Source organism: Sinocyclocheilus grahami, unplaced genomic scaffold (assembly GCF_001515645.1).
Source record: "Sinocyclocheilus grahami isolate Dianchi unplaced genomic scaffold, SAMN03320097.WGS_v1.1 scaffold10.1, whole genome shotgun sequence".
NCBI classification, from domain to species: Eukaryota; Metazoa; Chordata; class Actinopteri; order Cypriniformes; family Cyprinidae; genus Sinocyclocheilus; species Sinocyclocheilus grahami.
In genome coordinates, this window is record NW_015505189.1 from 793,764 (window position 1) to 806,977 (window position 13,214).

The window sequence follows — 13,214 nt, forward strand, 5'->3', positions numbered from 1 at the left end:
TCTTTGCAATGAACGGAAGAAGGGATACCAGTCTGTAGTTTTCTAAAAGTGCTGGATTTAGAGGGGGTTTCTTAAGCAGTGGTGTTACCCGAGCCTGCTTAAATGCTGTGGGAAATGTACCAGTGTGAAGAGAGGTGTTGATAATGTGAGTAAGCGCAGGTATGACTGAAGAAGAAATGGCCTGAAGTATGTGAGTGGGTATAGGATCAAGTGGACTGGTAGTAGGATCAAAATTGTTATTTGCGGTCCAATGGTTAAAATTCAGGGCTTCTCAAAGGCATGCTTGCTAGTTTAGTTAACAATTGCTGAGCTGAAGGGCTACACCTGTTTTCCACACAGCTTCTTACAACACAAAACTCTAAACATGTGATTAGCATCCTTCCTTATGAAAACATGCAGCAAAGAGTCAGCAAGTGGATTTAAATACAACATGATTCCTGACACTGAATCAGTGTTAATTTCGTCAACGAAGACGATGACGAAAAAATATTCACTAACGAACATTTTTTCTGTGACTAAGATGAGACGTTGACGAGCTAAAACTAATATCTGATGATAAAAAATATGACGAAATGTATAAAATCTACTTTATTAACAAGACGAGATGGGACTATAATGTTATTTGAGGACTACCAGACATTCAAAATACATCCTATAGGCTACTGTCTTGTCCTTCAAAATGTGTGTCCCTGTCATTGGATTACAATCGGATAAGGGGCGTTTGCATATCTAGTCTCAGTATGGCAGCCGCAGTGGATGGATAGGCTACCAAAATGTGAACTAGCTATCTCGAACTAGAGAGTAAAAGTTTGTAATATCTTTGATACTCAGCAATTCATTACATGTACTCAAATACTTTACACCTCTGGTTTGAACAAGTGTCTATTGTGCTGTATAAATGTAAATGGTAAGTTTAATTAGCAGTTTGCATTGCATTTTCTTATTCCTTTTTATAATTTGTGTGGTTAATGAATTAAGTACCTATCCGTGTCATTATTGATAACCAACAAAATATGTTAAATAAATCTACTGTAGCTGAAAAATGAATTTAATTTGTATCTTTCTTTTTGTCTTAATCTGCTTATTTTTCAAAAATTATAAATATTATATATGAACAACTATAATTTTTATAAGTTGCTCCATTTTCACTACTGTTAAAGGGATAGCACACCCAAAAATTTAAATTGTCATCATTTATTCAAGTTTTTCCAAATTCAATCCTTGATTCAAATTTCTCATAAGCTTAATTTATTTGGTTTAAAGAGAGAAGAATGAATGACTATTTTTGTTTGAAGACTACATATAGCTACCAAAATAAATGTTGGTAACTGCAGTTTGACTAAAAGTAATGACTAAAAATGTACAAAAATGCAATGACTTTTCGTCGACTAAAACTATGAAAGACTCAAATGCTGAAAATGTGACTGTAACGGGGCTGACAAGACGTGAGACGTGTGGATCCATCTGCAGGCTTTATTCAAGAGACGTAGTAAACAGGCAGGGTCAAAACAATGGCAAACAGGTATATGGCGGGCAAAACACAAGAATAGTCCTAGGGCTAGCGCAGGTCACCGATCAGCCAACAGAATCACAGGGGTGAGATGAGAGGGAGAAATCCAAGAAAACAGGCAAAGATCAGAAACCGCAAAAACAGGAAAGGCAAAACAAGAAAAACACGGCGACTCGGAAATGGGTACAGGCTAAACACTACTCAGCAGAGAAATGTGGTTAGAGTGGGTGTTATATAGTGAGTGAGGTGATTAGAAACAGCTGTGTGCAATCGCGCAAAGAATGATGGGATATGTAGTCCGGGGTGCTATGCAACAGTTTGTGTTGTGCGAGAGTCAATGAAATGGAAAGGGTGACCTCTGGTGGTGAATAAACGGAAGTCCATGGACTGAATTCGTGACAGTGACTAAGACTATTAAGCATTTTCATCTTTTCATCTCAACTAAATAAAAAATGCCAGTCAAAATTAACACTGCACTGAATGTAAACAATCGTAATAACTACTTATTCCCTTATTCCGTGATACTGCAAAAATGATGTTTTGCACAATGCTTGGTAGGAACAACACAGTGTAATTGAAAAGTACAAGAGCCAGAATCATCAAAATCCTCTTTCTTTCATCAGGGGTGACTGCGACCGAATGAGACCGAGCCTTCCACGAACCCACGAAGGAAAACACAACCAGTGGATAAGGTAACAAAAAAATAAATAGACTCAGAAGAAATGCAAGTTCCACATCCACTTTAAGTGCAATAATCACATCCATCACCATAAATCCACAGAGTGTTACCCAAACTAAAAAGCATATCAGAACTAAATTCCTACACGAATTATGAAGTCGGTACCAAACAGGGTATTTGATCATTATGTATCTTTCCACAGAGATACAGACCATGAAGCCAATGTTAACTACTATGCTGAGGATATAAACATGAAATACAAAAAAGAATACATTCTTTTTTATATTAAATGTACAAAAATTCAGAACAGGCTTGACACAAATCTGTATGATATCAGAAACAAATAGATTTATGATGAATACAGGGACAGCATGGTTAGACCTAAGCAGATAACACAGTCCATAGAGTGCCAGACATATGACAACAAACTCAATGGAGAAAATAATCCAGATAACCACCATTTCAGATGAAGATGCACACACAGCTGTCTTCACAGATGTCCAGTTTAATTTCTCCAGTAACCAAGCTAAATAGTTTACTTCCAACTGGAATGTCATGTTGGTTGAGGTTTCAGGGTAGGCCATGCTCTGTGAACTGGGCTTAGGATGTTCAAACTGAAATGAAAACAAATATGTTTTTGATTCAAAATTCATGTAATTTGCTTTTTCATGTAAGGTTTATGTTGTATTGTAAGCTCAAGTTTCGCAATTAGTAGACATGCTGCTGCCGAGCTCTGTTGAGAGACACACAGACTCGGGTAATGCACACGCGCCTAATATCTCTCGGTCTAATAACTGCATTAGTCTGTTAGCAACGGTTCATGCCTCCATTACTAGGTCTGAAACGATGCTTTGGAATTAGCAACTGAAGCATAGGATGAGATGCTACATGTAATCCTACACACAAGAGCGTTTTATAGACAAAAACCTGACAAATGTCTTGAAATACAACATCTGAACAATCTCTCGAGGTGTGGTAAGTGGAATAATTGACTCTACTTCACGTCTTGTGCGCATCACCTCGGCTGTGCATTATATTCTAATAATTTAATGGTCCCTCGTCAGTTATTCCTCACTTAATTTTGGCCAAAAATCTAAGGCATATGGGACTGCAGAAGGCCCTGGAACAAGTGTACAAGTACAGGGAGTGTTTTATCTGGAAGTTATTTTATTTATGTAATAACTAATATCCCCGGTTGTCAAAGAAAATAAATAAATAATGATGAATGAACAGTGAATCACTTGGCAATTAAACATCTAAAATGTATTATCCTATGCATATTAAAACACATATACCTTATTTGTATGTTGTGATTTCGATTTTTGTCCGTCCTGTAATACTCCTCGACCTGAAACACAGGAGAATTTCCTTCATTGCCATTAGAAAATAATCCACTAACAAGCATACTTGAAAAGCAACAAGAAGGTGAATTTGTATGGCTCCCTTCAATAACCAATTTAATGATTAATACTGCTTTAAAAATCAAACTCATTGCTGATTGTAAACTGCAACATCTACTTGCAAAAATCTGCAATGGAATAGAATACAAATGATATGCATTTATTTATCTAAAAAAAATTATATTTCTGTAAAATAAATCTAAAAAATATTTCTATAAAAAAATCTGGTAATACAAGGCGAACGCAGAACGCAAGCTTCTGGAGGGCGCATAAGTTTGAACTAGTGAGTTTAGGTATATTGGTGCAGCACCAGTTGTTGTCTTGTAGGCAAACATCAGTACCTTGAATTTGATGCGAGCAGCTACTGGTAGCCAGTGTAAACTGATGAAGAGAGGAGTAACGTGAGCTTTTTTCAACTCATTAAAGACCACTCTCGCTGCTGCATTCTGGATCAGTTGCAGAGGCTTGATAGTACATGCGGGAAGGCCAGCCAAGGGAGCATCACAATAGTCCAGTCTGAAGAGAACACAAGCTTGGACAAGGAGTTGTGCAGCTTGCTCTGATAGGAAGGGTCTAATCTTCCTAATATAAGTGTGCAATGTGGAAATGTGACCAGCTACTGTCGGATTGAGAATGAAGTAGGAATGAGGAATGAGAAGTAGAGTTGAGTGTCATCAGCAAAGCAGTGATAAGAAAAGCCATGCTTCTGAATGACAGATCCTAATGATGACATGTAGATGGAGAAGAGGTCCAAGCACTGAGGCTTGAGGAACCCCAATAGCAAGAAGTTGTGACTTAGAAACCTCACCCCTCCAAGACACCCTGAAAGACCTACCTGAGAGGTAAGATTTGAACCATTGGAGTGTGGTTCCTGAGATGCCCATCTTTATGAGTGTGGACAGGAGGATCTGGTGGTTAACTGTGTCAAAAGCAGCAGACAGATCTAGCAAGATGAGTACTGAGGATTTGGAAGCTGCTCTTGCCAGTCTCAGGGCTTCAGTAACCGAGAGCAGGGCAGTCTCAGTTGAGTGGCCATTTTTGAAGCCAGATCGGTTGTTGTCCAGGAGGTTGTTCTGTGCAAGGAACATAGAGAGTTGGTTGAACACAACTCGCTCAAGTGTCTTTGCAATGAACGGAAGAAGGGATACCAGTCTGTAGTTTTCTAAAAGTGCTGGATTTAGAGGGGGTTTCTTAAGCAGTGGTGTTACCCGAGCCTGCTTAAATGCTGTGGGAAATGTACCAGTGTGAAGAGAGGTGTTGATAATGTGAGTAAGCGCAGGTATGACTGAAGAAGAAATGGCCTGAAGTATGTGAGTGGGTATAGGATCAAGTGGACTGGTAGTAGGATCAAAATTGTTATTTGCGGTCCAATGGTTAAAATTCAGGGCTTCTCAAAGGCATGCTTGCTAGTTTAGTTAACAATTGCTGAGCTGAAGGGCTACACCTGTTTTCCACACAGCTTCTTACAACACAAAACTCTAAACATGTGATTAGCATCCTTCCTTATGAAAACATGCAGCAAAGAGTCAGCAAGTGGATTTAAATACAACATGATTCCTGACACTGAATCAGTGTTAATTTCGTCAACGAAGACGATGACGAAAAAATATTCACTAACGAACATTTTTTCTGTGACTAAGATGAGACGTTGACGAGCTAAAACTAATATCTGATGATAAAAAATATGACGAAATGTATAAAATCTACTTTATTAACAAGACGAGATGGGACTATAATGTTATTTGAGGACTACCAGACATTCAAAATACATCCTATAGGCTACTGTCTTGTCCTTCAAAATGTGTGTCCCTGTCATTGGATTACAATCGGATAAGGGGCGTTTGCATATCTAGTCTCAGTATGGCAGCCGCAGTGGATGGATAGGCTACCAAAATGTGAACTAGCTATCTCGAACTAGAGAGTAAAAGTTTGTAATATCTTTGATACTCAGCAATTCATTACATGTACTCAAATACTTTACACCTCTGGTTTGAACAAGTGTCTATTGTGCTGTATAAATGTAAATGGTAAGTTTAATTAGCAGTTTGCATTGCATTTTCTTATTCCTTTTTATAATTTGTGTGGTTAATGAATTAAGTACCTATCCGTGTCATTATTGATAACCAACAAAATATGTTAAATAAATCTACTGTAGCTGAAAAATGAATTTAATTTGTATCTTTCTTTTTGTCTTAATCTGCTTATTTTTCAAAAATTATAAATATTATATATGAACAACTATAATTTTTATAAGTTGCTCCATTTTCACTACTGTTAAAGGGATAGCACACCCAAAAATTTAAATTGTCATCATTTATTCAAGTTTTTCCAAATTCAATCCTTGATTCAAATTTCTCATAAGCTTAATTTATTTGGTTTAAAGAGAGAAGAATGAATGACTATTTTTGTTTGAAGACTACATATAGCTACCAAAATAAATGTTGGTAACTGCAGTTTGACTAAAAGTAATGACTAAAAATGTACAAAAATGCAATGACTTTTCGTCGACTAAAACTATGAAAGACTCAAATGCTGAAAATGTGACTGTAACGGGGCTGACAAGACGTGAGACGTGTGGATCCATCTGCAGGCTTTATTCAAGAGACGTAGTAAACAGGCAGGGTCAAAACAATGGCAAACAGGTATATGGCGGGCAAAACACAAGAATAGTCCTAGGGCTAGCGCAGGTCACCGATCAGCCAACAGAATCACAGGGGTGAGATGAGAGGGAGAAATCCAAGAAAACAGGCAAAGATCAGAAACCGCAAAAACAGGAAAGGCAAAACAAGAAAAACACGGCGACTCGGAAATGGGTACAGGCTAAACACTACTCAGCAGAGAAATGTGGTTAGAGTGGGTGTTATATAGTGAGTGAGGTGATTAGAAACAGCTGTGTGCAATCGCGCAAAGAATGATGGGATATGTAGTCCGGGGTGCTATGCAACAGTTTGTGTTGTGCGAGAGTCAATGAAATGGAAAGGGTGACCTCTGGTGGTGAATAAACGGAAGTCCATGGACTGAATTCGTGACAGTGACTAAGACTATTAAGCATTTTCATCTCAAGATGAAGACTAAATAAAAAATGCCAGTCAAAATTAACACTGCACTGAATGTAAACAATCGTAATAACTACTTATTCCGTGCTTAAAGGATACTGCAAAAATGATGTTTTGCACAATGCTTGGTAGGAACAACACAGTGTAATTGAAAAGTACAAGAGCCAGAATCATCAAAATCCTCTTTCTTTCATCAGGGGTGACTGCGACCGAATGAGACCGAGCCTTCCACGAACCCACGAAGGAAAACACAACCAGTGGATAAGGTAACAAAAAAATAAATAGACTCAGAAGAAATGCAAGTTCCACATCCACTTTAAGTGCAATAATCACATCCATCACCATAAATCCACAGAGTGTTACCCAAACTAAAAAGCATATCAGAACTAAATTCCTACACGAATTATGAAGTCGGTACCAAACAGGGTATTTGATCATTATGTATCTTTCCACAGAGATACAGACCATGAAGCCAATGTTAACTACTATGCTGAGGATATAAACATGAAATACAAAAAAGAATACATTCTTTTTTATATTAAATGTACAAAAATTCAGAACAGGCTTGACACAAATCTGTATGATATCAGAAACAAATAGATTTATGATGAATACAGGGACAGCATGGTTAGACCTAAGCAGATAACACAGTCCATAGAGTGCCAGACATATGACAACAAACTCAATGGAGAAAATAATCCAGATAACCACCATTTCAGATGAAGATGCACACACAGCTGTCTTCACAGATGTCCAGTTTAATTTCTCCAGTAACCAAGCTAAATAGTTTACTTCCAACTGGAATGTCATGTTGGTTGAGGTTTCAGGGTAGGCCATGCTCTGTGAACTGGGCTTAGGATGTTCAAACTGAAATGAAAACAAATATGTTTTTGATTCAAAATTCATGTAATTTGCTTTTTCATGTAAGGTTTATGTTGTATTGTAAGCTCAAGTTTCGCAATTAGTAGACATGCTGCTGCCGAGCTCTGTTGAGAGACACACAGACTCGGGTAATGCACACGCGCCTAATATCTCTCGGTCTAATAACTGCATTAGTCTGTTAGCAACGGTTCATGCCTCCATTACTAGGTCTGAAACGATGCTTTGGAATTAGCAACTGAAGCATAGGATGAGATGCTACATGTAATCCTACACACAAGAGCGTTTTATAGACAAAAACCTGACAAATGTCTTGAAATACAACATCTGAACAATCTCTCGAGGTGTGGTAAGTGGAATAATTGACTCTACTTCACGTCTTGTGCGCATCACCTCGGCTGTGCATTATATTCTAATAATTTAATGGTCCCTCGTCAGTTATTCCTCACTTAATTTTGGCCAAAAATCTAAGGCATATGGGACTGCAGAAGGCCCTGGAACAAGTGTACAAGTACAGGGAGTGTTTTATCTGGAAGTTATTTTATTTATGTAATAACTAATATCCCCGGTTGTCAAAGAAAATAAATAAATAATGATGAATGAACAGTGAATCACTTGGCAATTAAACATCTAAAATGTATTATCCTATGCATATTAAATTCTTTTTTATATTAAATGTACAAAAATTCAGAACAGGCTTGACACAAATCTGTATGATATCAGAAACAAATAGATTTATGATGAATACAGGGACAGCATGGTTAGACCTAAGCAGATAACACAGTCCATAGAGTGCCAGACATATGACAACAAACTCAATGGAGAAAATAATCCAGATAACCACCATTTCAGATGAAGATGCACACACAGCTGTCTTCACAGATGTCCAGTTTAATTTCTCCAGTAACCAAGCTAAATAGTTTACTTCCAACTGGAATGTCATGTTGGTTGAGGTTTCAGGGTAGGCCATGCTCTGTGAACTGGGCTTAGGATGTTCAAACTGAAATGAAAACAAATATGTTTTTGATTCAAAATTCATGTAATTTGCTTTTTCATGTAAGGTTTATGTTGTATTGTAAGCTCAAGTTTCGCAATTAGTAGACATGCTGCTGCCGAGCTCTGTTGAGAGACACACAGACTCGGGTAATGCACACGCGCCTAATATCTCTCGGTCTAATAACTGCATTAGTCTGTTAGCAACGGTTCATGCCTCCATTACTAGGTCTGAAACGATGCTTTGGAATTAGCAACTGAAGCATAGGATGAGATGCTACATGTAATCCTACACACAAGAGCGTTTTATAGACAAAAACCTGACAAATGTCTTGAAATACAACATCTGAACAATCTCTCGAGGTGTGGTAAGTGGAATAATTGACTCTACTTCACGTCTTGTGCGCATCACCTCGGCTGTGCATTATATTCTAATAATTTAATGGTCCCTCGTCAGTTATTCCTCACTTAATTTTGGCCAAAAATCTAAGGCATATGGGACTGCAGAAGGCCCTGGAACAAGTGTACAAGTACAGGGAGTGTTTTATCTGGAAGTTATTTTATTTATGTAATAACTAATATCCCCGGTTGTCAAAGAAAATAAATAAATAATGATGAATGAACAGTGAATCACTTGGCAATTAAACATCTAAAATGTATTATCCTATGCATATTAAAACACATATACCTTATTTGTATGTTGTGATTTCGATTTTTGTCCGTCCTGTAATACTCCTCGACCTGAAACACAGGAGAATTTCCTTCATTGCCATTAGAAAATAATCCACTAACAAGCATACTTGAAAAGCAACAAGAAGGTGAATTTGTATGGCTCCCTTCAATAACCAATTTAATGATTAATACTGCTTTAAAAATCAAACTCATTGCTGATTGTAAACTGCAACATCTACTTGCAAAAATCTGCAATGGAATAGAATACAAATGATATGCATTTATTTATCTAAAAAAAATTATATTTCTGTAAAATAAATCTAAAAAATATTTCTATAAAAAAATCTGGTAATAATAAAATCTGTTTTGTTGTTTGTGTACTATAATATAATAAAGGTTAAATATTTATCCAAACAACAAAGTAAAAAAAAAAAAAAAAAGTTTACTGTAGATACATGAATACACAGACAAAAACAAAACATCTAAGAAACTAATAATGAGCTTGTAGGTAAGAAAGAACAAAGGAAAGATTTTACCTGACGCAGAGGCTGTTGGCTGATATGGTTGGCAGTAACTGATGAAGAAACAACATTACAGAGAAAGGGAGGAGTTCTTAATGCTTAATTGCCTCCATCCTCCATGTGTTCTGCATTTTAGTTGATATGGGAGAGTACTAAGAGTAATAGTCGGCTAAAATGTCCTGAAATGCAATTATGATAACTTTGGATTACAAAAATGAATAATGATGAGTGGCTGGTAAAATGGTTAACTTGGCTGTGTATGGAATTAGTATTTCAGTACATAAATTACTTATGTGACTTAAAAGTTTAAGATAGAGAAAAACAAGAGATCTGTGTACATTTTGATTAAAAGGATCATTATTGCATGCAATTTTATTTGAAAAAAATGTTTTATTGAAAAAAAAAACCCCTGCAAAATATTTTACCACAAATATTACAGAACACACATGTCATTTAGCAATTAAAACTCATGCAAAGGGTTCCTACTCATGGTAACATGCTTAGAGGCCAATCTGAACTGCTGAAGAACTGGCAAAGCCCCCAACATAGCATGTTTATCACTCTCCTCTTTTACAAAGAGCACCGAAATTTAAGTTTAGTAAAACAACTTTTCAGCATTTCTTCAATCATGACTTCATGTACTTTCTTCCTTTAGGATCTTTATTATTTGTGTCCTCATGGTATGAACATGTCTGTCAACTTATGGCATATGAGCATTAACTTTCACACTAGTGCTGCGGCCTTGTAAAGAGATGAAAAACATCCTCTGATAATTCAAACAGATTGTTCTGTTAAGCACAATGTCAATAAGCGATACATTCAGATCCAGAATCTCTCCAAGGACCTGCTGGCTGTTTATGTACAAATATATAATTTCAGGGTGATTACATGAATGTTGAATTACTATAGTTCTTAGATTTCCTGTAAATAATGAGGGGATGATGTTCTTTTGGTGTGTACATCACTGGTGTGTGGTATTATTAGATGTCTACCAAGCAACAGCCTATAAAAATCCTATTATTTCTATATATTTTTAATGGATAGCCCCCTGCAAAATATTTTACCACAAATATTACAGAACACACATGTCATTTAGCAATTAAAACTCATGCAAAGGTTTCCTACTCATGGTAACATGCTTAGAGGCCAATCTGAACTGCTGAAGAACTGGCAAAGCCCCCAACATAGCATGTTTATCACTCTCCTCTTTTACAAAGAGCACCGAAATTTAAGTTTAGTAAAACAACTTTTCAGCATTTCTTCAATCATGACTTCATGTACTTTCTTCCTTTAGGATCTTTATTATTTGTGTCCTCATGGTATGAACATGTCTGTCAACTTATGGCATATGAGCATTAACTTTCACACTAGTGCTGCGGCCTTGTAAAGAGATGAAAAACATCCTCTGATAATTCAAACAGATTGTTCTGTTAAGCACAATGTCAATAAGCGATACATTCAGATCCAGAATCTCTCCAAGGACCTGCTGGCTGTTTATGTACAAATATATAATTTCAGGGTGATTACATGAATGTTGAATTACTATAGTTCTTAGATTTCTAAATAATGAGGGGATGATGTTCTTTTGGTGTGTACATCACTGGTGTGTGGTATTATTAGATGTCTACCAAGCAACAGCCTATAAAAATCCTATTATTTCTATATATTTTTAATGGATAGCACTGTAAAGCAATTGATAAAATCAAATGTGCAAACTGCAAAACAGGGACATTCAGGGAAATATCACTCCATACACTACTATTCAAAAGTTTGGGGTCGGTAAGATTTCTATTATCCTCACCAAATACGCATTTATTTGATCAAAAATACAGTATAAAGAGTAATATTGTGAACTAGTACTACAGTTTAAATATTACTACTGTTTTCTATTTTAATATACTTTAAAATCTAATTGAATCATGTGATGGCAAATCTGAATTTTCAGCTTTACTGTCACATTAGATCAATTTAATTAATCCCAGCTGAAAGTATTAATTTCTTTCAAAAAAAAACTTACATTTGGCCCCATACATTTGGTAGTGTACATTTATATATGTGGGCATATTTTGGCTACATCATAGAGAGTAACTGAAAATTAGACATGGTAAAAAAGTAAAGCTTAAATGAAAGGTGCTTATCTTTGAAGAGCTGTTGAAATATGTACTGCTAAAAAATATTTTCACAAATTTTTAAAACTGTCTGCAAGGAAACCTGAAAAAACTATTTTCTTTTTCCTCAATGTGTACAATCATGACAATCAGATCAGCTCAAGCCCTTTTAAGGATACATACGACGTGAGCTAATAAATCCCAGCACTGAACGACTATGTATGTATAAAATGAATAAAGCTACAAGTAGTCAAACCCTCAGGACTGTAGCTCAATCAGAGAATACAACCAAATTAATTCTGTGCCAGACATATGAGTGTTTTTTAAATTTTGACCTTTATGTCACTTATTTATATGGATAGTAGAGAGAGTACAGGGAGTGAAGGATAAACAAATAGGGCCCACTGGAAACCGTTAACCAGCTTCACCATGCTAGTCAATCAGATTGATCAAACTCAAAGCAGCCCAGCTCATTATGCAATGTGCACTAACCGCTCCAACACACAGGGTTTTAAATTGAGAGCTACAGCATGAGAAAAACAGAACAAGTGTAGCTGACTGAAAACACGATACAGCCACATAATATAAATGTCTGCTGAGATATGAAAGCAATAATGATACCCTTAATTTCATGGAAATTACTGGAAATAGTTGACAAGCATGGAAATCCAGAAACATGTCTCGTGTGAGGCCTACCACCTTATTTAAGATGTTTTTCTCCTCTTTTACAGTGCTAGTATAAACCATTTTACATACAGAATTGCTGAACTGCTAAAGAAAACCTACTGCTATACACTGCAATTTGTCTTGTGCTTTGTTGGTAAACTTCAATAAATAAATAAATAATTCCTTAAACCACCTCAGCTGGGTATAATCATAATCTTTGTTCCCATCTATTCGTTGATCTCTGACCCTCACGACATCTTCCAGAAAAAATGGTGGATCAGTCTCTCTGAAAAGACCACCCAGAGAACGAAGCACATGAGCTAGTCAAACCCTCACTTCTGTCCAAATGGCTTTCTTCATCTCACGACAGAGACTGGACAGACAGTTTGCACATCAGAACTGTCCATTTAAGTCACTTTAAAGAAAGGGAAAAGGAGAAACAAAATATACGACCATACGAAATGACACTTTCAGAAAGTGCTCCCAGTTCCTCAAAGTCCTCTGGGCTTGGGAAGTCTTACAGACATGATTAAAGCATCTGATCAAAGCACGCTTTGGATTACTCTTACTGAAGAGCAGAAGTGCTTACGGCCCTTCCTCCGGGCTGCTGTGGTTTGCTGGACACCCTCTTGTGTTGGGGCTTCTACAGGAGTCTAAGAAACCCCTCCGTAGCTCTTCCGTAATTGTTTACCTTGGGGGACATGCATAGGGTTGAAGAGCGTGCATGAGA

General features: G+C 36.7%; 1 protein-coding gene across 1 annotated transcript in view; it reads right to left on the reverse strand.

The window, feature by feature from the left end:
- Positions 1–2,564: 2,564 nt before the first annotated feature.
- Positions 2,565–13,214, reverse strand: part of LOC107594232 (docking protein 4-like) — a 20,204-nt gene continuing 9,554 nt past the window's right edge. The window contains exons 8-11 of the mRNA XM_016284196.1: positions 8,450–8,524; positions 7,438–7,512; positions 2,729–2,803; positions 2,565–2,570 (exon numbers count right to left, since the gene is read on the reverse strand). Of these exons, the coding sequence (XP_016139682.1) occupies positions 2,565–2,570; positions 2,729–2,803; positions 7,438–7,512; positions 8,450–8,524 (231 nt within the window). The remainder of the gene's footprint in view (positions 2,571–2,728; positions 2,804–7,437; positions 7,513–8,449; positions 8,525–13,214) is intronic.